Source organism: Phyllostomus discolor, chromosome 8 (genome assembly GCF_004126475.2).
Source record: "Phyllostomus discolor isolate MPI-MPIP mPhyDis1 chromosome 8, mPhyDis1.pri.v3, whole genome shotgun sequence".
Lineage (NCBI taxonomy): Eukaryota > Metazoa > Chordata > Mammalia > Chiroptera > Phyllostomidae > Phyllostomus > Phyllostomus discolor.
Genome location: NC_040910.2, coordinates 104654575 through 104678743, shown reverse-complemented (window position 1 = coordinate 104678743; position 24169 = coordinate 104654575). Strand labels below are relative to the sequence as shown.

General features: G+C 50.4%; 1 protein-coding gene across 5 annotated transcripts in view; it reads left to right on the top strand.

The window, feature by feature from the left end:
* IKZF3 (IKAROS family zinc finger 3) overlaps positions 1 to 14176 on the top strand; it is a 78523-nt gene extending 64347 nt beyond the window's left edge. The window contains exons 1-3 of one of the 5 annotated variants that reach the window (XM_028522044.2): positions 1461 to 2419; positions 2743 to 2859; positions 13417 to 14176. In XM_028522044.2, the coding sequence (XP_028377845.1) occupies positions 2775 to 2859; positions 13417 to 14120 (789 nt within the window). In that variant the 5' untranslated portion in view covers positions 1461 to 2419; positions 2743 to 2774 and the 3' untranslated portion in view covers positions 14121 to 14176. Of the gene's footprint in view, positions 1 to 1460; positions 2629 to 2742; positions 2860 to 13416 lie in introns of those variants that run through there. The other 4 variants (XM_028522043.2, XM_028522042.2, XM_036034419.1 and 1 more) reach the window with 4 other exon arrangements.
* The last annotated feature ends 9993 nt before the right edge of the window (positions 14177 to 24169 follow it).

Here is a 24169-nt window from a genome sequence, read left to right as displayed (position 1 = left end):
GTGGGGGGAGTCTCGCCTGGATTCAGTCCTCTGAAAGGCGCTCGCGCCAGAATGCACGTTCGCAGTCAAAACACAAACTCGGCTGCCTGCCTCTTGGGTGCTTCTCAGAAAAAGCCTCCTCCTAGCAGCCTCAGGAACTCACTTCAGATCCCGGGCCCCTGGCTTTCATCTATCTCTCTGCTCTTGGGGATCTGGGTCGTGCCGCATCTGGCGGTGGTTTGTGTGAAAGAGAATAACATATAGAATAGTTTCCTGTTTGGTCATTTAAACTTGCGCCTGTGCCAGACACACTGGATCCACCTCACTCAGGGGCAGCGTCCTGTCACCCAAGTGCCAGCTATTTGCAACAATGGTCAGCCAAAGTCGCGGTTCAAACCTACCGCCAGCCCGAAAGCTGCCCAGGCCTCTTATTCTGGCCCTCACTGTGTTCCTTGCACAGGTAGCATTGTTCATAGCTTAAACTGGAGGCTGGGGTTTATTTCTTCAGAGCATAGAATTATTTTTTTTTATTAGAAACTCACAAAGTCTAGTAAATATGGGCATCATTATTATCATCCTCTGAATCATTTTTGGAGCCAGATCTCATTTTATTGCTGATTTTTTTAAATCCTGCATTTTATAATTTATTGTATAATGACTGGCATCGTGTTTAAAAAAGACAAAACAAAAAAACATTGCAATAAGGAAATGAAAAATATTTAATGCTTTGAATTCTCGTTTTTTTATTTGGCTTGGGTTCCCTTGCCTTGCCCATACTTGACAGTCTTGCCTTGGAGACCTTTTCCTGTCTCTTTTACTGCAGAGGTGGCCAGTGGCCTCTCTGGGCATGTCCCTTTGTGGTACTGAGTGTCTGAGAGACCACAGAATTGGTGACATTGTTTCCATATATTAGAAACTCTTCTCAGAGCAAACTTCAACTCCAGAGCAGACACTGACAATTCCTAAGTCCGTGTGTATAGTTGAGGGAAATCTATTCTGCAATCATCACTTGCTTTTTACTCTTGTCATTTAACTAATTTCAAGTCCTTTTTCCGTAGCGATGTTAGCAATGTATGGATGCTTCGTTTTAGTTCGAACCTCTCAAAATGCTTATAATCAAACACTGAGAAATGTTTTTAGTATTGCAATACGTTTGCCTAAGGCAAGAGAGAGCACCCATGACCCTCAGGCCAAATGCAGCCAGCAGCCTGTTTGTGCACAGGGGTTTCTACATTTTTAAAGACTGGTGGGTTGGGTTAAAAAAAACAAACCAGAGGCTGTCCTGACCGGTGTGGCTCGGTTGGTTGGGTGTTGCCCCGCCAAGTGAAAGGTCACTGGTTCCATCGCAGGTCAGGGCATGTGCCTGGGTTGCAGATTTGATCCCTGGTGGAGCTGTGTCTCTATCACCTCGATGTTTCTCCCCTTCCCTCTTCCTCTCCCTTCCCCTCTCTCTAAAACATAAATTTAAAATATTTTTTAAATCTTTAAAAAAACACAAACAAACAGAAATTATGGAATACAGAGGATGTGTCCCATTAAAGTTTAAAATGTCTACTCTCTGGCCCTTTGCAAGAAGAGTTTGCTGATATCTGGCCTGGGTTAGTATCATATGCTACAGGTTAAAGCCTTGTATTTGGAGCAGCTTGTACCTCTTTGAACTTGAGACATGAACTCTTCGTGGGGACTGCTTGCTGCACAAGGGTGAATTATACTCTATTGATTCCCATGAACTATTTAGTCGATTAGATAGGTTTCTAGCGATTCTCCATTCTGGCTGCATTTTTAAATCATCTGGAGAGCTTTAAAAAAATACCACAGCCTAGGCCCCTACATCAAAGGTCCTGAGTGCACTGATCTGAAAGGGGAGCCTGAGCACAGGTGCGTCTGACGTGCTCTGTAGGTGGTGGTTCTGATGTTGGGGCGCCTCTGAGAGCCACAGGCCTGCACCCCTGCAAGGTTCGCTCGTGGACTGACAACCAGACCACATTCTCAGGCAGTTTTTATTCACATTTTTCATTAGAAATGTAATAAAGATGCATCATACAAATTGCTCTTTAATTTCAAGACAGAAGTGTTGCTCAGGGAAATTTTAACTGAGACCATTTTTAACTGTGAAGAGCATATGAAACAGATAATGCAGAGCCCAGAGAGATAGAATTTTAAAAGATAGGCACTGAGAGGAGCATGCTGCTGGAAAAAAAAAAAGAGAAAGAAAGAAAGAAAAAGAAACCAGTCAGAATTTCAATACACAAATCACTGAGTAGATTTCTTGCTGTCTTGGTAAATGTATCTATTTTCAAAAGTGCTATTAACATAAACAGAGCAGTAAATCTGGGGCACCATGCTTTTTTTTTTTCCTCTCAAAGTTGTTAAGAAGAATTATATCAGTCTGCAGGTGTCACACGCAGTTACTCAGAATCAGAAAGAAGGCTGATTGGAGGTTAGAAGATCTCCATCTATCTATCTTTTTGCAACCAACCACGTCCAGGCTGTTTATTTAATACTTCCTCTTGCTAATGAAGGTACTGTTGGGGGGGATGGGCTGGGCTTTCCCATCTCAGCACTAGGACGGCAAGATTTGAATGTGCCTGGTGCTGGCTTCACTGCCCACAGCAGGTCCCCCAGCAGGAACCTGAGCAGTAATAACCGGTAACAAAAGACTGTGCACCGCTGACACTTTTCCTTCCAGCTTGTTTCTTCTTTTTCCCCCACTTACCAATGTTATTTTTCTTCCCCTCTTCTTTTTACATTTTCCCAAACCAGCAAGTGCGGAGGCAAGACACATCAAAGCAGAGATGGGAAGTGAAAGAGCTCTCGTTCTGGACAGATTAGCAAGCAATGTGGCAAAACGAAAAAGCTCAATGCCTCAGAAATTCATTGGTAAGAATAAAACCCTTTTTCCTGCTGTTGTTAGCAGATAGTTTGAATGAGATAACATAGGATGCTTACTACACGGGCCCTTCCTAGCTTAATAATCTCTGTTAAAATAAGGTGAATCGGTTTGCCTTTGCTCGTGTTTATTCTTTGTGATTCATTTCGATAGCTAGTACAAGTATGTTAACTAAAGAATCTTCGTGACTGAAGATGGGAGTATTTGGCATCCAGTTTCCTACGTGGAGTTAGTGTTAAAAATGCTGTTCCTTCCTCTTTATTCTGAATGACATATGTTGCATGAGTTTAGGCAATTTACACCAGTAAGATGTTCACGATAACATTGTTGTAATCTTTTTGTAATTGTATTTTACAAGTTGGTTCCGTTATCATGCTTAAACTTTTTTTCATGCTTTAAAATGTATTGCCATCCTTTTTTTTTTTTTGAATTTGATTCAGAATTGGCTTTCAGAGAAAATGGGTGGGGAAACGTAGATTTAAATAATAAGATTTGGTTTAGTCATTTCTTTCTCTGGAGTTCATTTTTATGCCCCTGGTTTTCACAATGTCAAAAAATGCAACATAAGGAGATGGCTAAGAAATAATTGTATGCTAGGACTGCCAAAGGGCAGGGGCATTTTGCTGAGCTCTCCCAGATGCTTACATAAATGTGACCGTGATGTTGGAAGTAGATTTGTATTTGTGCAGCAGGCAACCGAATTGAACGGATCAGATTTGCTGCAAACTGAAAGTCAGTGCTATTGAACAAAAACGGTTATCACATGAAAATAGACCTCCCTTAACATGAGGCTGTTTCAGAAATCTGTCAGTCTGTTTTTCCAAAGCCACTTGTTGCTGCTGATTTCTGATTCCAGTCCTGTGTGTTTGTTCTTTTCCATAGCTTTCACAGATATCAAGGGTCTATCTGGTTTTCTTAATCCAGTTAAATGTTATTCTGGCCTCGGTCACTTTTTTGCCGGCTGACATTTTATGTGCATTTATATATTGAAAGAACCCATGAGGGGCAAAATGACCTGCCTTGGTGTATAGGTGCTTGTTTATTTTGATTAGCTGAGAAGCGATTGCCCCCTTTTAGTCCCTTGAATAAATCATGTCAGACTAAAGTGGTTGCGTTTTGGCTCAGAAACACCACCGCCCCCATCTTCCCTGTCTTTGGTGAGAGATATCGGGGAGCATGTGGTGACTTCCATATGGAGTCAGGCACAGCGAACCGATCGTGGGTTCAAGACGTTATATTAAGCCATTGCTCGCATCTCTTCTGAGCCTTACTTATGGGAAGAGTTTCCACCTGGAGGCCAAAAGAAAGTGTCAATCATTGCTCTGTGCCATGAGCGTAGTTTCACTGGGGGAAAGTCTTTATCCTAGAAATGGCTACAGCTGAGGTGGGGAGGGGCATGGGGGGAAATGGGCAAGAAAAAAATGTCAAGTGACTGAATTTCAATACAATGATGGTCAATGCATTTTGGCCTAAGACCTAGTTCTTACAGCTGCCCAAGGCCTGTGGTTGCCATCAAGCCCTACTTAATATCATAAAAGTTTCGTGGGCATTTTCATGGATTTACAACCCCATGTTTCATAGTCCAGGCCATTGTGCTCATTGCATCAGGGATTCGAGTTCCATTTGTTGGTGACCATTGTGACCGGAGGATTCTCGTGCCTCCGTTTCCACACTCACGAGAGGAGCTGACCTTGCACGTTGATTTCTTTCATCTTCTGAACCATCATCACATTCTCTCTGCGTGGAGTCAGGAAGCCCAGCCTCGTTTAGCGCTCGATTTGAGCTGAAATAGCAACTTCAGGGCTTCAGGGCCCCGAATAACTGGGGGAAATTTTTGGGGAGGTAAATTGTGGTGTCGTGCAGTAGGATGAACCCTGGATTAGAAGCCAAAACACCCCGGTTCCGATTCTTGCTCAGTCATTTCTGAACTGTGCGTGCGTTTAGACAAATCACGTAACTTTTCTGGGCCTCTGTTTACTCACCTGTGAAGTGCGGAGACCGAGTAGGTGGTGGAGTGCTCAGGGAGGCCCCTCCCAGGTCGGGTGAGACGATTTAGAAAATGCAGCGATTGTAACTCTCCTTTGTGTCTGCCAAGCCCACGTGTGTGATTTCAGGTCATTCTTTACTCGAGCCTGTACAGCCATGCTGCTTATGTTAGGAACCACATCATGTATTTTAGGGTTTTGGTTTGTTTTTTGGGGTTTTTTTTTTGAAAGATGAAGCTGCGTTGGCTCAACCGTCCTATGTTGGACTGAGGGCATCACCACTGGCTCCCTCGCCCCTCCGTCCATTTGTTCGTCACGAGACGGTTAGAGAGCTCCTGCCACATACACGCTGTCCCTGAGCACTGTTCTCATCTCCTGGCACTGGCTTATGCCCTAAAGCTTTGTTGTAAGGGTATTTTTAAAATAAATAAAGCTCTTGAATCAGGCTTCTAGATAGGAAATAGTAATGTCAGGGGCACAGGGAAAGGGACAGGGCGACAGCGTGGCATGGAGTGATGTAAAACAGGGAAAATGCTTCCCGCTTCCCCTCGTCTCTTCTCTTCTCTCTTCTCTCTCCTATGTTTCCTCTGCAAGGCACCATTATTATCTTAAAAAAAAAAAAAAGATCAGCTGCCAGAGAAATGGCAATGGGTGAAGTGTGAAGGAAGAATGAGTCACTCCCTTTAATCCTTGCTGACAGTTGCACAGCGCTGAGCCCAGCCTTGGCTTCCCTGACCTCTTGAACTGTGAGGGTAAAGGTGATAACTTACACCATCGGGTCAACCCGATGCTTTCCCGGCAGGCTAGAGAAGATTATCATCAGGTAACATCCCTCATCCACAGGACTCGGAGTGAGGAAGAGGGCCCAGTTAGATTCCGTCTAAATGCATTTGGAAACACACACACACACACACACACGCACCTCTGTTGAAGAGGGAGAGTGGAATTCAACTGCCCAAGTGGGAGAAAAATAAAATCATTTCTTCCCTAATTCGCCAAGACATTCTGGATCACTTTCTCTAAAATGGGAAATAAATGGACACACATTCATTAGAAAGCAGCATCTTTCCATCATCAAAATAATTCTTTCTTTTTTAAAAAGATTTTATTTATTTATTTTTTAGAGAGGGAAGGGAGGGAGAAAGAGAGAGAGAGAAACATCAATGTGTGGTTGCTGGGGGTCATGTCATGGCCTGCAACCCAGGCATGTGCCCTGACTGGGACTCGAACCTGCAACACTTTGGTTCGCAGCCCGCGCTCAATCCACTGAGCTACGCCAGCCAGGGTGAAGTAATTCTTCATTGCTCTTTTCAAGAGACGAGAGGGCCTCCCTGTCAGTGCCAGGCCCTGCTAGGAGTTGCCTTTGCTCTGCATCTGACTCTCCTGCTGGAAACTTGCTGGACTCTCCTTCTAACTAGGCCATCTCCAAACACTTGGCTCAAAATAGAGGCCAGATTTCTCTCCTGGGGGGAAGAGGAAAATGACTACATTCTGCATATTGCTTTTTCTGATTTTCCTTCTTTTTTCCAAAAACATATGTGTGATTCAGACCAAAGCGGTTACCATAGCATCTCATTTTTTAAAAAAAATTTTTTTCTGTATTCCTTTATTAAAGGAAATCGTCATGTCTAAATGAACATGAAAAAAGATCTCACTCTCCCGTGGTAAACATACAAGTGAGGTTTTGACACTTCGACAAACACCATCAATCCCTCCTGTGAAGTAACTGAAGAGAAATTGGCTGCTTTGGTTAACAGGGTGACAGGAAGCAGTTTTCATACCCGCTTCTAAGAGCACCGAGTATCCTCTCCCACCCCTTCCCAAAAGGCTGAAATCCATCGTCCTACGTGCGTGACAAAGTCACGGCATTTTAGGGCCTGAAGGGACATTAGGGGCCACCAAGTGAAGTTCTCATTCCAAGGATGGGGAGGGGACCCGAGGGTGGGAGAGTCAGGGCCAGTAGGTGACAGAGCAGGGTCAGAACCCCGGGCGGCAAAGGGCTGCAGCGGAAGGGAGGTCACCCAAAGCAGTGTGTGTCCTGTGTGTGACCCAGGGGCTTTGGGGCCTGGGACGAGGCTAGTTGCTGACAGCTCATGGGAGGAAAGCTCTGAGGAAGGCATTCTCATTCTCTCTCAAGAGTGTATTCATTCTTTTATTACTAACTTACATGTATTGGGGTGACACTGCTCAATACAGTATGAGAGTTCCGAGTGTACAGTCCCTATAAGACGCCACCTCTGTACTGCCACGTGCACTCACCGCCCACAGTCTAGTCGCCTTGCTCACCACGTATTTAGCCCTTCCACCCTCTTCCTCCTCCCCACGCGTGTTTTCTGGAGAAAAGAAGTGCCTTCTGCTGGTGACTGCATCAGGACACGCAGCATCCACAGTGCACTTCACGGCAGCGTCTCGCTGAAGACAAAGGCTTCTGCAGCATCTAAAAAAAAAATGTGGTCTCCAGCTCAGTTTTCCTCGCCACCACCCCCACAGCTCGCTCTCCTTCCTGCTTCTCGTTCTGTGGCTCCCCTCTGCTCTCCTCCTCCTGGAAGAAGCGTTAGTCACTTTGGTCACAGTTAGATTGAGATCAGAGCCATGATCATCATCAGATATTCCATTTACCCTACTTACCTGCCTTTTTTTTTTTTCCTGTGGATACGTGCTTGCAGTCAGCAGTAATACACGTGGGAAATTGTGTGAAGGTAGCAGCAAATGCATCCATCCATGTGACCCAAAGAAACGTTAACACAAAGCCAACCTGAATGTTTCACATTACCCATCACAGTGATGGTCGTATTGGAACTGGGTTATGTTTATATTGTTTAAACCATTTCTTTTACACTTAAAAAAAAAAACAAAAAAACAACCTAGCCCTGGCTGGTGTAGCTCAGTGGATTGAGCGCAGGCTGGGAACCAAAGTGTTGCAAGTTCGATTCCCAGCCAGGGTACATGCCTGGGTTGCAGGCCATAACCCCCAGCAACTGCACATTGATGTCTCTCTCTCTTTCTCTCTCTTTCTCTCTCTCTCTCTCTCTCTCTCTCTCTCTCTCTCTCTCTCTCTATATATATATATATATATATATATATATATATCTCCCTCCCTTCCCTCTCTAAAAATAAATAAATGAAATCTTTAAAAAAAAAAACAACCCTTTAAAGGTTTCCCATTAAAATGAAATCAAACCACCCAGGCAGTCGGAGCCATCCACACTTTTCTCCAATTTACCTTTTCTAATATTATCATTTCAGCCAACCGCTCCTTTAGTTCAGCCACGGGGCACTCCCACTTCTGTGTAATACTTTCCCCTCCCATGGAATTGTTCTCCCCACGCCCTCTGTCTCAAATGCCCGCCCTCACGTCTGCCCTTGAAGGTGCGTGTGGTCTGCACGCCCCTGCTCTCCGGAGCCCTCTCGCGCACCCCTGTTCGCCCTCCGCACTTGGGCACCTTCACCTGCGTCTTGTGATCCGTGTGGCTGTCCCCACCGCCATCGCTGCCGCCCCCTCGGATCACAAGGAGACCTGAGAGAACAGATTGGCGCTTGTCCCATGTCACGTGTGGCGTATTTGCCAAGTGGCCTGTGTTTTTCTCTCTTCACTCTGTTGGCTCCTCTTTACTTGGTTTTACCACACAGAGTATAGGACGGTGATTTGTAATGAAACTGTGTAAATGCTGCATCTCCCATTGGATTGCAATTGTTTGTATTCCCCAAAGCACCTAGCGCGGTGTGATGATGATGATGACGATGACGATGATAGATCTATCACTTACTGAGTGCTTACCTATGCCAGGCACTCTGTTAGCACCTTATAGAAGTCACGGCTCTTCGCATCATAGGTATTTCCTGAATGCACGGTGCCGGTCCATATGGAACCAGGCACAGCTGCTTTTCCCCGAAGTCACTGCCAGCGGCGGCATCGTGCAGTCAGGGGCCAGGTAGCAGCCGGGAAACAGCAGTTAACGCTCAGATACACAGCAGATGGAAGGGCCCTTGGATTACCTCCCGCCTCTGCATTCACCAACTGAGCAACCTTGGTAAGTCCACCTGTTTGCAGTTTAGGCTCTTCACGTGACTGAGAGAGGCTAGCTCATCTTAGGTAAAAATGAGACAATATGCAAAGTCCCTAGGACAGCACTGGGCATATATAGTAAAGGCTCAACTATTTATATTAGTATTACATATAAGGCACAGGGCTAGGTACTGTGAAGGATAAAGACTAGAAGTAAACAGATCAGGATGGTGGTGGATCTTGTCCCTCCAGCCCTAAGGTGGAGGCCTGAATCCACGTGCTCAGGGAAGGTCCCTTTTAGCTCCAGGCTGTGATTCTGTACTTGCAGTTGGCACTTGGAAGCCAGCAACCACATGCCCTGGCCACACTGCAGCGATTCAGGATAGATGGTGGCCCCGTTTAGAGTTACCAAACCCGAAATAGCAGGGGCCAACACCTTTAAAAAGAATCGCAGGTAGGGAATGGCCTGAACAGGCAGCCTTGGTTTCTAAACTTAAGAGTTTCGGTTGCCATCTGTATTTTCATTGGAAGAAAAACCTCTAATTCAGCCCGAAGCCGCTACCATTAGTCATTCAAAGGTGTGGTATGATTTTGACTAGAAGCCGGACCAGAGGCTCCGTGCAGGTCTGGGAGCAGTTACATTGTTGTGGTTTGCCTAACCTTTTTTATGAGTGTGTTACTAAAGAAACGTGAGCTGTTGGCTTTTCAATTACTGTAGCTTACCCCTTCTGAGTTTCATACACATTGAGTCATCGAGTCTCCAGGTGACTGATAATCATCTGCACAATTCAAGTTACCGTAACTCGGGGCCGAGGGGATCTGATGACTTCGGGGTGTGTGCACGTGAAGATCTGAGGCTCTCCCATCTCCTCCACGACAAACGGTGGTCTGCGCTAACCGCAGAACCCGGTCGCCTATTTCCACTCATCCAGAGGTTCATTTTCCTCTTCATGTTTTGCCTCTTGTAACTTCAGCACTCAGCTGTTTTCTGAGAGGTGCTGCAGGTGGTGTAAGCTGTTCAACTGTAGGCCTGCTTCAGTAGAGCCAGCTCTCCGGAGAAAGGGTGAAAGCCGAGCTCATGTTGTGCCCGTCCCGCCCCAGAAACTTTCCGGAGCCTCTCTGTTTGGGGGAAAAGATACAAAAAAAAATTCTCAGTGACCTTTGGGATTGGGGCAGTTGAGTAGAGCTGGGCACGCTGGAAAATCATCAGTAACCATGAAAAGGCCAAGAAACCAAAGTTCATCATTTCTGGGTCAACCCTCAGGGGAGTGAACATTTGTGACCTTGGCTGGCTTTCCTGTTCTCGGTCTCATTCCTCCAAATGGCCTTGATCTAAGACACGTCCAAGCCCTGACTGGTGTGGCTCAGTGGGTTGGGTGTCCATCCACAAAGCAAAAGGTCACTGGTTCAATCTCTGGTCAAGGCACGTGACTGGATTGCAGGTTTGGTCCCCGGTCGGAGCGCGTGCAAGAGGTAACCAATAGATGTTTCTGTCTCACACCAATGTTTCTCTCCCTGTCTTGCTCCCTCCCTTCCTATCTCTCAAAAAAATAAAGAAAAAATATATATATTTTAAAAGTTATGTCCAATCGGGAAGCTGGAAATAAGGAAGAACCATGGATCACTTTGTCAAAGGTCTACTTTTCTGTGGCCTTTTATTGAGTTGCCAAGGCAAGGTGTTTTTCTTTGCACATTTTCTCTCTCAGGTATTTGTCTAGAAACTATCAGGTTGACCTTAAGGTGGTGAGGGTGCAGGCCAAGTTCATTTGATGACATTAAATCTTTTAGCTGGTCTTTCTGGCTCCAATTTCTCATGGTTCTGGTTCATCTTACACATTGCTGTTACATTAATATCCTGAAAATAATTATCTTTAGATTTAATGTATTTTTGGAGAGAGGGGAAGGGAAGGAGACAGAGAGGGAGAGAAACATCGATGTGAGAGAGAAACATCGATTGGTTGCCTCTGGTACCTACATACCAGACTGGGCACCAAACCCGCAACCCAGGCACTCGCCCCAGCCAGGAATCGAATGGGTGAGCTTCACCTTGTGGGGCGATGCCCAACCAACTGAGCCACAGCAGTCAGGGCCCGAAACTAGTATTTCCACCGCAAGCCTCCCTTGTTGAAGGGCATGCAGTGGTTTGCTGTTGGTTCAAACACAAACCTTATGGTTGACTGTTCCAAATGCCATCGTGTGGTTCCACCGTGTGCCGTCTTTTTCTCAGTGTCTCCCAAAATGTGGGGTGCCAAGTGCCAGGAGGCCCATGTGTTTAGGTCTCTTTCAATCTCCCCGATGGTATTGAGGAGAAAGATTGAAACTCATTTTGAGGCTAGCTGTCTACCTCTCATCTCATATTTGGTGAGCTCTGTGTCGGAAAAGGAGAAGGGGGATCTTCGTCTTCAGTGCTCACCGGGGTGTCTGATCAGGATGGGATCAATTGCTCCGTTTCACCGGCTCTCTTTTTCACAGCTACCTTCTATTTGTGGCAAGTGATTCTGGTTTTCTGTTTATGCTGGTGAGGTCAAGTTTCCTTTTAAAACCAGATTTATTTTAACAAAAATAAAAGGAAGGAAGGGAGAGAGGAAGGAAGGGAGGGAAGGAGGGGGGGGGGAGGAAGGAAGAACATTCAGACTGATTCAAACAAAACAAAAAGCCCTGGCATTTACCAGGTGCTTTCTGTGCGCCAGGCTCTGTTCTGAGTGCTCACCAGCGCCCCCGGGAGGCAGATGCGGTCGCCACCCCCCATTTCACGGGAGGACGCGGAGCTGCGGATGGGTTCCATAACTTGCTCGAGGTCGTGCCGCTGGCAATCGATGCGCCAGCATTGAACCCAGCGTGTGGGACTCTGGTGCTCGCGCCGCCAACCGCCGCCCTGCCCTGGTGTGTGAATGTCGCAGAATGCGGAGGGATACGTGGAGTTTGGAAAAAACACTTTATTTCATGCGTCTTGACATTAGCTGCAGCCAGACGTTCTTGCTCGTCCCTGCTCGAGGCCCGCTTCCCCGCCTTCATTCCCGCTCCTCCCTCGCCGAGGATGCCTTGTCTCCCTCTCTGAAAATCTGAATCCTGTCATTTCAAGACGCTTCTCAACATTTAGGTTTTCCCAGAATGATTTCTCTCCCTCCCCCAAGTGCTCCTGAAATTTGTGCGTGCCTTTAACACTTAAGTGAACCATTTGTACCAAACCACCTTGCCCTTGCCTGATGATCTTTTTTTATAAAAGCCCTATTACTCTCCTGCTTAAATGCCTCAAACACGGCCCTTGGAATAAAATCAAAAGCCTCCATAAGGAGCATCCCTTTCACAACTTTTCACATTTCTTGTTCTCCAGTTCCATATATGCAGGTCTCATTTCTCCCCCAGTCGGTTGGCGAGACCTCAGGAAAAGGAATTGGTTCTTCCAGTCCTTTGGTTTGCTTATGGGTCTTCCTCATGACTGAACCCTGTGCTGTACAGAGGTGACGGACGCCCAGGAAATGTTGCAGGAGGGAGGCTATGGTCTCCCGAAGAATGAAAGCGTCAGCAGCAGTGACCTTAGACCTACTTGTAGCCCTTGACACGCCGTCCCCACTTTCTCTTCCTTCCCGCCCCCCAGCCGCTCGCCGCTCGGCACCTCTGCCATCACTTCAGACCCGCTCCTGCCTTCCCCGTGGCCAGAGAGCCTCTGTTGTGTAACACACAACACCCACACGCCCCGAAGGTGGCTAAACTATTCTCAAAATTTCTCAGCAGTTTGACATGAGAAGGGGGAGAGGGTGACCACAAATAAATGTTTCAGTTAAGTGTGAGATAGCTCCTAATGATCACCGACGTATCCACGGGACATGCTTTTTGTCGAGCAAAAGAGAATCACCCGCTCTGGGAAGGGGACCAAAGATCGTGCTCTCTCGTCAAGAAAGCTCTTCTAAAACCTTCTGCACTGCAAGCTCCTCTGCTGAAATCTCAGCCCGTCTGGTGACTGATGTGTTTGGGGCGTGGCAAGGGCAGGGAGTGGGGAGTTTCTGAGGCTATTTTTCCTACCCCCGTGCTATTCTAAAAGCCGCAGGCCAGTCGCAGATCACCCCACTCTGGGCAATCCCTCCGTGCCCCCTGGCTCTCTAGTGTTTCCAGCAGAAACCGACAAGCAAAATAAGAGCCGGAGGATTGACTGTGTGTTCACAGGTCGTGCCGGGCAGTGCAGGCCGCCCCCGCCCCAAGCTCCTGCACGGGGAGCCCCTCTAAAGCCGGTCCCCGAGCTCTGGTGCTTGGTTTCCTCCAGAGTTCCCCTCCCACTAAGCAGTGGAAACAGCAAGCACTGGAGTTTCGGCTGAATGGCGCCTCTGCCTCGCCCTTTCTAACCTGCCGGCCTAATTTAGTGTGCGCAGCCCAGGTGTGTGCAGCCAACCTCCGTCCCCTGAGACTCCAGCACCACGTGCAGCCCTTCTGCCGAGGCTGGGAGCTCCTGAGCAGGAAACGCGTCCTTTCACACCTTCCAAAGCCTCTGCACGATGACGGTATCCAGCCTCCGCCTTGTGTGTTTTTCCTCCGGTGACCCACCCTTCCTCTCGTTCTAGGTGAGAAGCGCCACTGCTTCGACGTCGGCTACAATCCCAGCTACATGTACGAGAAGGAGAGTGAGATGATGCAGACCCGGATGATGGACCAGGCCATCAATAACGCCATCAGCTACCTAGGCGCCGAGGCCCTGCGCCCCTTGGTCCAGACGCCGCCCGCTCCCACCTCGGAGATGGTTCCAGTCATCAGCAGCATGTACCCCATAGCCCTCACCCGCGCCGAGATGCCCAATGGCGCCCCCCAGGACCTGGAGAAGAAAAGCGTCCACCTGCCGGAAAAGGGCCTGCCTTCCGAGAGGGGCCTCTCCCCCAACAACAGTGGCCACGACTCCACGGACACTGACAGCAACCACGAGGAACGCCAGAACCACCTGTACCAGCAAAACCACATGGTGCCCCCGCGGGCCCGCAATGGGATGCCGCTGCTGAAGGAGGTCCCGCGCTCCTACGAACTCCTCAAGCCCCCGCCCATCTGCCCGCGGGACTCCATCAAGGTGATCAACAAAGAAGGGGAGGTGATGGACGTGTTCCGCTGTGACCACTGTCGCGTCCTCTTCCTGGATTACGTGATGTTCACCATCCACATGGGCTGCCACGGCTTCCGCGACCCTTTCGAGTGCAACATGTGCGGGCACCGCAGCCACGACCGGTACGAGTTCTCGTCCCACATAGCCAGGGGAGAGCACCGGGCCGCGCTGAAGTGACGGAGCGCCTGCCGCTGGAGGAGGTTTGTGCCTGCGCGTTCTTCAACGTCGCGTTTTCAAAAGTTTAAAAAATGCTACACCCGCCTAACGAATCACTATCAAAACCACGTCATTTCCAGACTCTTTTTTTTTACCACTTTTAGTACCCAAAGGGTTCACATTGGCCAGAGAGAAACGTCTCCATGCAAAAGTAGTTTGCAGAGACTACCGTGTTCCTACTTTTGTGAACCCTTTCTTTTCCCATTAGTGCCTTCGACTCTAAGCCATTTAAAAGCCAGTGAAGTATTTGATTGTTGTGTTCTGCATCCGTAGAACGAGCTTGCCCTGGAGTGTGTTGCTAGACCCAAAGAGTCTTCCTGCTGTGCAGCCCGAGACACTTTCTGAGCTACGTCAGCCACACGTGCCAAAGCCCTTCTGTCCTGAGCCCAGGCCGCACAGGAGAGCCGGCCACCCGACCCTGCTGGGAAGCCCTGTCTTTCTGCACTTAGCCCAAGGCGGAAGGTTAGGAGTGAACCTCCCCGCCCCAATTAGAGTTTAATAGCAAGGAAAAGACTAGCCGTCAAAACAATGCCTGTTACCAATCACTGAAGATTCAGTCTTGGAGCATCACATCGATTTCTCATCACATAAACAAACAAAACAAAACAAAACAAAACAAACAAGTCGTCTGATAATACTCCTGCTTCTCCTCTTCGCTCCTCCGTCTCCCGTTAAAAGCTGCTTTGGCATAAAGCAGTCAGTCTTCTAGAGGAGAGAGTCTACCCCAGAAAAACGGATGGTTTTTGATACAGACTGTCGTCGAAACTCGAGGACGGTGGCCACTGTGAGCCACGGCATCCATTTCCTGTGACCAGATTGGCAGCGCGGGGCTCCGCGGGGAGGAAGGCGGTTCAGCAGCACCACCACTGGAGGAGAAAACTCAACGCCTCCCTGGCCTTCCTGGTCTCCTTCGTGGAGTGTACAGATCCAAAGCAAACTTGGCAACAATTAAAAAAAAAAGAAAAAAGAATCCAGAGGAAAGGACTCAGGAATAGACAGCATGAGCGTGATAAATCAGAGCCGAGCTGCACAGTGGGGTGAGCGGGGACACCTCCACTGGTGGGTTCTTCATCAGGCCGGGGATGGGGGGGGTCTTTCTCCACATTTGAAATGGAGCTGCCGTATTCCACATAGACACCGGACAGTCTGGTTGGGACAGTGGGGAGATGGAACAGTGGGGAATTACAACCCAGCCCACCATTCTTTCGACATCGTCTCTGTAATCGTTGACTCTGACCAATGTGTGGCTTGTAGATAAATAGCATCTTTGTATAGGAATCCTAGGAACTAACTTCAAAAGACACAGACGCCAGCCTTCAGGCGTCCCATCTCTGCCAGGTCTGCTGACCGTCACCGTGGGGCCAGGGTGACGCACCCCAGACCTTCCCTTGCCTTATCGGGACGGAGCGGACCGAGCTCATCTGCACCTAGAGAACTCTGCATCCCCCTCCCTTGAGCTCTTTGCTCCTCTCCCCCTCTCCCTCCTCATAAAAACCTCCGCCTGCGCGGAGAGATTGAGATGGGCTTTGAGACAAGAGTCCCCCATCTTCCAGGTTGCCAGCCCCTGAAAATAAGCCCCTTTCCTTTACGTCAGCACCTGTATCTGTAGTATTAGCCTGACCTGTGTTTGGTTATGGTCTTGGCTCTGCAGCTGGTTCTGGCCATCTTTATCCTTGATTATGGGAGGCATGCTCTCAAAAAAAAAAAAAACCCAAAAACCGAAACAAAAACCTTTGTGATAACTGTAAAACTAGCACCGGAATGAATAGGGGTCACAGAATCCTTTTGTTAATTCCATGTTTGCTCCTAATTAGCTGTAGTACTTAGGACAAATCACTTAACCCTGAAAACTGAGTTTCTTCAACCATTGAATAAGAGTTGGATTTAGACACTCTCTAAGGCCCCTTCCAACTCTAAATGTATGTAATTATGCCACAACCAGCTATTTTTTTAAAGCTCTTGAGGTATGGGTATTAAATACCCATGAACGTTTGAAAAAGTCAGCATTTATGCAGCATTAAGTACTAAGCAGAAGACTCTGTGTATGAATATGTGTTTCACATGTCTTTGGTGTGAAAATAGTAGTGTTAAGTTTTTCCTTTAACCACTGAGTTGTGAATGTGAAGAGGATGGCGGAGAGGAACAAAAAACAGGAAGGTATTTTGATCTTCCCCAAAGTGTATAGACAAACCAGCACCTGCAGCTGCCTGCCATGCCTCCCCCCCCCCCCTCCCCACCCCCCGCTTTTGAGAGCTCTGTGTCAGGGAAAATAAGTTCTGCTTCCAGGGACAGCTTCCTGGAGCCTATTTACAAATCAAGGGTCAGCTTCGGGGAACATTTCTACCAGAGCCAAGAATCCCTAATTCCTGGTAGATTAGCGTTTCAGGCGTCTGCCTTGATGTTTCGAAAGGGTTTCTGCACTAGGCTCAAACTCGTTTATGTAATTAAAATGTTCCACCTCAGACTGCACAAATGGCTTATCCCTCTTTGTAGCATGGCGTCTGTCTCAGGAAAAAAGATGGTGTGAAATTCCATGGCAACAGTCCCAACATGCTGGAGATTACAGCTAAAAGACTAGATGTATTTCGGGGGTAGTCTTCAATATACCACTGTGTTTCCATAATCCGAGACTCCAAGCTGCGCCAGGTTCCTTATACCCATCATGAAAGAGGAGCTGCTTATTATATTCTTGAAATATCACACACCCTGTGGACTCTTCAGGAGAGATGGAAGGAGGAGGATTGGGAAGCAAGGATTAGTGGGAAAGACAGCCAGAGCAAACGAGCATTTCCGCCAGATTAGCGGGAAAGTCTTCACTGAAGACATTAGCTTTTGCACCTTAAGGTAATGAAACTAAGGCCCATCCCACCCACCTGGAGATGTTGTTTTGTCGCTATGACCCTTATTTTCCCTGTGACTAATGGGTTTTCTGAATGATTTACCAGGGCTGCACTTTCACTGCGGGATCTGGTGCCTAGTGGGGGCACATCCAGTCAAGAGAAAATTCGTGTGTGGAAACTCCGCATTCTTAAACCCTCAAGCTAGACTACATGGCACCCAGTGGTTACCACCACACAGGTGAACACTGCCTTCTGTAGGCACCCCTTATACCAACTACTGACCCCCACCCTTCTCTTCTAGGGCCGGGGGAAGAGGATAAGGGAGAATCTTAGCAGATGCCCAGAGAAAAGGTCAAGGCTGGGGCAGGACTCACATCTGACCCTGTTGGACAGGGTTCAGTCCCTCGTCAGGTCACATATAAGAATCAGTCAATGAATGCATAAGTAAGTGGAACAACAAATCAATGTTCCTCCCCCTCCCTCCTTCCACCTCTCCCCTCCCCTCCTACCACCCTTCCTCTCACTCTCAAATCAATCAATGCTTTTTTATTAAAAAACAGCCCCTGGCTGGTGTGGCTTGGTTGGTTGGAGCGTCGTCCCGTACACTGAAAGTTTTCAGGTTCGGTTCCTGGCCAGGGCACATACCTACGTTGCATGTTCTATTCCCAGTCAGGGCATGTGTGGGAGGTAGCCAGTCAATGTTTTCTCTCTTGAATCGATGTTTATCTCTCTCTCTCTCTCTCTCTTTCTCTCTCTCTCTCCCTCCCCCTCTTCCCTTTTGCTCTAAAAGCAATGAAGAAAAAATGTCCTCCAGGGAAGATTTTTTAAAATGTTTTAAACTTTATTTTTTTAAGCTTTAAATAAATAAATAAATGCCGCACTTAACATTTTGCTAAGAAGCCCATGCTCATGTTGGCCCAGATATAAAATGACCTCAGATTTTTTTTTTGCAAAGAGAAATTTTTATAAACACAAAATTGTGCTCAGTTGAAACACTGTATTATTAACAAAGCTTACGTCAACCTAGTTCTCCCAAATAGCCTCTGTATCCCTATTCTTATTCTTCTCTGCTAAACGTAAGCTTTGGAATGTTTTAAGGGGAAAGGCAGTGCTTTTGGTACATATGCCAGGCTGGCCAGCAAGGCCGTGTTAGAAATGTCAAATGTTACGCCTTTTACAAAGTCCTTCACGTTTGCAGTGTGTCCCACTGGGAGCAGGTGTCTGGATCTCTATGGAGACTTGAAAACTCAGGGACGCTCAAGAGTGGAGCCCTCAGACACGGCTAATCTCTTTCACAAAGACTCCGAATCAGGGCCTGTGGGCTCCAGAAGGGCAAACAAGTGGGGGGATGGAAGCGGTGGCCCTTAACTCAGCATCAGGCTGTGAAGATGAGAGGTATGCAATGATATATCAGGTCACATCTGTTAATAAAATGACACAGGTTTCAGGTGTACAGTTCTGTCATACATCATCTGTATGATGATGTACTGGGTGTCCACCACCCCAAGTCATCTCCATCATCCCCCGCCCCGTCACCCTCTTCCACCTCCCCCTGCCCGCCCACCTTTCCCTTCACTAATCAGCCTACCGTTGTCCACGTCTATGATACAGTGATGTCTCTTCTCTCTTAAAGAGTTGGGAGCTATTTTTGTGCTCAGACAGAAAGTATAGTTCGGAATCTATATTCATAGTTCAGGAAAACAGAATGCTTAGGGATTCAAGTGCCTGTAAAGAGGACCATTGGGACCTGAGACCAAAGGCTAAACTTGGGCCAGCCCGGGGGGAAGGACTCTGTTTTCTAAAGTAGAAGGACCAAACTGTGATCCGCAGACCCAGAGTTGGGGACCGCAGCCTCTGAGGACCATGGGACTCGGAAGGGAGCTAGCTGTAGGCTGGCAACGTGTGGGAGCTCACAGTCCAAGCTGTATATAGTTGGCGCCTCACACATCATCAATACGCTGAACAATGGTTTGTGCTTAGGAGAAACCCAATGCCAGTCCCCTCTGACTACAGTATGCTGGGCTGTCTTATACATTGCTATGGAGTTACTTGACACCGGAATGTTAATATTTGGATTAAAATATTTGATGAATAAATAAAAGGATGTTATGAGGTTTTATCTAATTTTGTCTATGGGGTGTTTATGTGGCTTTTTCTTCCCAAGGGGCAAGGGGTGCATGTTGGATGGTTGCAGGTTTTTGCTGGAGTCCTGTCTCTGGATTTAAAGACATGGAAAGTATCCAAAGACCATACTCGGGCCATAACAGTAATTCGGTTGCCAATGGAGGCAACTGGTCTCTAGCACACGGCTTCCTTCATGTTGTCTTCATGCAGTAAAGAATATGCAGAACCAGCGTGAGTGAACCACACGCTTCAGGTTCTTCATGGCGCTGCAGCCAGGGAAGCAGACTAGCTTTGCTCCCTCCCTGGCCTGCGAGCCCCCAGCCACCAATTGCCCAAGCAACTTAGAGTCTCTCCAAATGGTCCTCACGGTCCATCTCCCCACTGCCCAGCTCTAGAAAGCCCGGGGAGCTGCCCATAACGCCCTATTTCACATTCTCAACTTAAGTGCAGCGCCTGCTTCTTCCTCTCTTAGGAAGGCTGAGGACGTTTTAACACGGTAGGAAAATGGGGCGGCCTTCAAAAATGGCTGATCCCACTGTCAGCGTGACTCATTTAGGCAAGGACTCTTCCAGGTTAGCAGACAAGGCCCTTTTCGGTGGGCCTGCTCCTGTGGGTTCACGGAAACCAAGTTACTGTGGGTTGCAAAGAATGAGCAGGTCATTTGAAAAGCAGACATCCCTTCACCCAGACTGTGGTTTTTACATGTTCAGGTTCTCAGTCTGTGAGCTTTGGTGAGGGATCATTTTGGCTACTGGAAAAACCAGAGCGTATTTTTAATTTCTGGTTGCCAAAGCCACCTCATGTGTGGTCTGTGGATGACCCCTGTCTGCAAAATGACAGGGGAGGGAGGGGACGTGGTTTGGGGCTCATGGTGCTGGCCTTTCCACCAGGAGCGAGGGAGGGAGGCCTTGCTGAGAGGTGTAGACACAGACGCGGCCTGTGCTCACGGCATTCTCAGTCTGGGTTTCTTGGAAATGCCCTCCCCGCCCAGCAGCGGCCTTCCCTCCGGCCCCCTCTGGAGTTTGCCCTGCAGTGCCACCTTGGGAGCTCTGTTCGGCGCCCTGCCGTCCGGAAGGAGCATGCAGAGCCAGCTCCTGAAAGGCAGCCATGCTAACCTTGTCGGAGCCACCCTGAGTGGCCCCCGCACCAAAAATAGCCCAGCTGACAGTTTTCAAGGTGTCTTTATCACATTTGATTTTTACGGTGAACATTTTTTTTAAAAATACAGGTGTGTTTAAAATTCAGCCTTGTGCCCGCCTATCATTTGTAGCTGCTGCTGTCAGAAAATGCAAGGGTTTCATTCTGCCTCTCGGAGCAGTTCCTAATTTAGTGCCCCCCACCCCCCTGCTCTGGCTTGAAGTCCAAGTATCGAGATGAACAGAATTGTCACCTAAGTGAAGCATCTCACCAGATGCCTTGCTGACCCCGCCAGTGGTATGCCGCGGCTGGCTGGCCCGTGTCCCCACAGTGAGGTTCTCATTCCCCTGCTCCCTAGGTCACTAAGGGGACTCGAGGAGTTCGGGGCCGGACGGGACAGGATCAGTACATTAACACAGTGAGCACGGTGTCTCCCAGGGAGTTCCAGGACACTCCCCTGCTGTCCCTCCCCCCAGGGATTCTTCCCAGTAGATAGGCAAGTCCTGACTTTTTCATCCCTGGGGTCTCAGGAACATCCGTCCACGCGGGGAAACTCCAGTGGCAGTTGCCAAACCGCACGTGAAGATCGCCTTCAGATCCCCGGAGGCCCACACCCATGGCGGCATTGGGAAAACTCCCGGGAGATTGGCACAGGGATCGTACAGTTCCCTTCCTGTCTGGAAGTTTTCTGTCGCCTTTTAGAAAATACCAGAAGAGAATCTGACAGGTGGTCTGGGCTTCTGCTCAGCCTCTTCAAAAACACCTCCCTTTCCCCCTCTTCTGGGGCAGAAGCAGGAGGAAGACGTTTCTGGGGTTCGGGATTAGCAAACTCAGGGAGGCAGGTGGGTGGCAGCTCTCGCTGGCTTTACCTTCAGCACCACCAGACCGGTTGGAGGATCTCCGGCAGGTTTTTCCAGTCTCAGCACTGAGGGCAGGGAGAGCAGACCGGCACGGCAGCCTGTCTTTGCATGGTAACCTTGAATACATTCCAAAATGGCCTCGCGGTAGCTGGTTTGCAGCCCTGGAGAGAAGAGTAGGTGGCCGTCTCCATCCCCACGCCCTTCTCGAAGCTCAGGGAGAAAAGGGAGGCAGGGGTACTCGGATCTCCTTGGCCAACGAGCAGTGGAGAGAGATCCACAGCCGGCTGTGGGGCTGCGGCTGCGGCTGAAGGAACTTCCAGCCTGAGGACGGTTTCCTTTTCTAATTCCTGGGAACGAGTTTGATGCTTTAGAGGGCTGTGGGCCTGGCAATGGAGGCCACCCCACACCTGCACCCTCCTCCTCCCCCATCACTCAACACAACCAGGCCATTCACAGAGGCTGTGGTGCCCAAACCTCCACCTGCAGGCAACTGCCACCCAAGGGCAGGCAGAGGGACATGGATTTACCCGCCTTCCCTGCCTCCCACCTCCCAACACCCAGAGTCTGAGGAAGAGTGGAGGTGAGAGCTCTGGGAAGGCTGGGAAGGCTGAGGGCCGGTGGAGGGGCACTTGCTGCCCAGGACACAAGTTTGGGCTGCAGAGCATTCCAGGGTCAGACAGTTGTTTGCATAAAAGCCAAAAGCCGCTGCACCTGGGGTGGGGAGGCCCTCTGGGGAGGTACTCCCTGGCTTGGGGGAGAGGGGGGAAGGAAGGTGTCATGGAAAGTCCCTGAAGGACACGGGGTGTTGAATTTGCTGCGGTTTTGTTTTTAACTCTGTCTTGACCTGTGAAGTAGGCAGCTGCCTCCCTTCCCCCAAAATAACAGACCTTCCCCCAGAATAACACGAACAGACCCAAGGAAAGAGCGCCGCAGTGGAAAGAATGGAGGTTAGAGGGCCTGTGGGTGATGTAAAGTGCCCCCCTTCCCCAGGACTGAGGGGGCAGGAAGCCCCAGAGCTGCTTTTCCCATCACCTCCCTTCCCCGCCTCAGCCCTCTGGCCCCCTAGCCCAGAAGAGCTACCCAGTCAGATAAACCACAGCCCTGGGGGCGGCTGCTGGATGGGAACTAGGGGGGCAGGTGTCGCCTCCTCCCCCAGGCTCATCCTTCCACCGCCCGATCCCCATGCCACCCCCACTGGAATTACAGTCTCAGCACCTCCACCTCCCTCTGGCTTGCAGACCCTCACTGCCCTCCCCAGACGTTCGTGTCGGGGGGAGAGCAGGCAGCCAGCGACCCCAGAAAAGCTCTGAAGTCTCAGTAAAGCCAACGCCTGCCTGATGCAGACTCCGCTGGGCACAAGGACTCCTGGGTTCCTGTCCCGGCCCTGCCACTCTTGCGGGGGCGGGGAGCGGGGACCCTGGGCTCCTTGCTTTTCCTCTCTGGGCCTTGATTTCCCCCCCGGAGCTGGGTCTCCGAAGTCCCTTCCAGCTGGGACACAGCCTGGGGTCAGCCCCACTGCCCCAGCCAGGCCTTCCCTCCAACTCCAGAAACATGAACAGCAGAGAAGGTCCCGTTCCCTCTTCCCTCTCTCCCTACCAACTCGGGGGGCGAGAGGGGGGCGGTGCTGGAGCTAAGGGTGATGGCGGCCTGTGACTTTCCCAAAGTGATCACTTGTTTAACCGTTCTAAGGAACTCCAGCCCTGGCCCACAGCAGTGCAGGGGACAGGGAGGCGACAGTGGGAGGGTCTGAACGCTGGGCCTCGGTCCTCTCTCAGGATCTCCTCCTCCTTCCCCGCGCACCCGGGCGCCAGATTCCCGGGCGGGGGGCGCCTGAGAGAGGCAGGCCGAGGCCGCGCGGGGGGCGGGGAAGCGGCGCGGCGCGAGGTGGGAGCCGAGGGGGGTGTGAGGGGAGGGGCGGCTGCACTTCTGAGAAACAGCCCGGGCGCCTCAGCAGCCCGCAGCCTAACCCCCTGCCTGCGGCTTCACAGCTCGCTCCTCCTGCCGCCCACGCCGCTCGGGGCCTCTCCGGGGGTCGGCAGCCCCCGCGGAGGCGGTGGCGGCAGGGAGGAGCGGCGGCTCGGGGGACGGCGGAGTGGAACCCATGGGGAGGGGATGGAAAATGGGGGGGGGGGGGCGCGTGGGGCACGTGACCCCCAGGAGCGAAAAACCCACCGCTCACTCGGGGTCCCGGGCGCCGGACCCCGGCCCGCCCTCGGGTCCCCCTCCACCCCCACCCGGGCACTCTCCCATAACAGCCGGGGCGGGATCCAGAAGTGAAACTGCGCGGGGTCACAGCCCAGCGCGGCGCTGCGCCCCGCCCCGCCCTTCCGGGCACCGCCGCCCCGCAGGATCTCCCGGCGCGCGGGCGCCTGCAGGGAGGAAGCCAGGGGAGGGGAAGAGGAAGTGCCCCGCGGGATCGTCTGCGCCGCGCGGCCTTCTCGCCCGGGGGTGCCCGCCGGTAACCACGAGCGGGAACCTCGAGAGGCGCCGACCTTTCACCGAGAGCGCCTGCACTTCCCGTCGCGGCCGCTGGGTGTCACTGCCGCCGCGCGGCTGAGCCGGCCCTGGAGCCTTCAGGAGGCGCGGGCGTGGGTCTCCGGGAACGTTTGCCTGGCCTTCGCCCTCCCCACGCAACCCTCCCGACCCCGGGTGCCCCACGAGGCTTGGATGTGGCGCTCAGACCCCTTTTCCGCACTCCTGGTTTCTAAAGGCCGCTATCCAGCCAATCGACTCTCAACAAACTAAACCCCTAGCCCTAAGACCTGATGGGCTCATTGCCGTGTCCAGGCGCCCCACCCCCCACCTCGGCACGCGCGCCTCCTGGAGAAGGGGACTGGCCTTCCAGCCGCAGAGACGGAGGTGGGTGGCTCTGCCGGGCCGGCGCACGCAGCCCCCCGACGGCCCAGTGCCCCTCGGTGGCAGCAACCGCTCGCAAGTCGGGTTGTTCCAAAGGGAGAAGAGGATGGAAGGTCGGGCAGCGGGTACAGATCACCTTCCGCACGTGTTTTGGTGCCAGAGTGTCTGTGGGGTGGGTACTCGGTGCATCCTC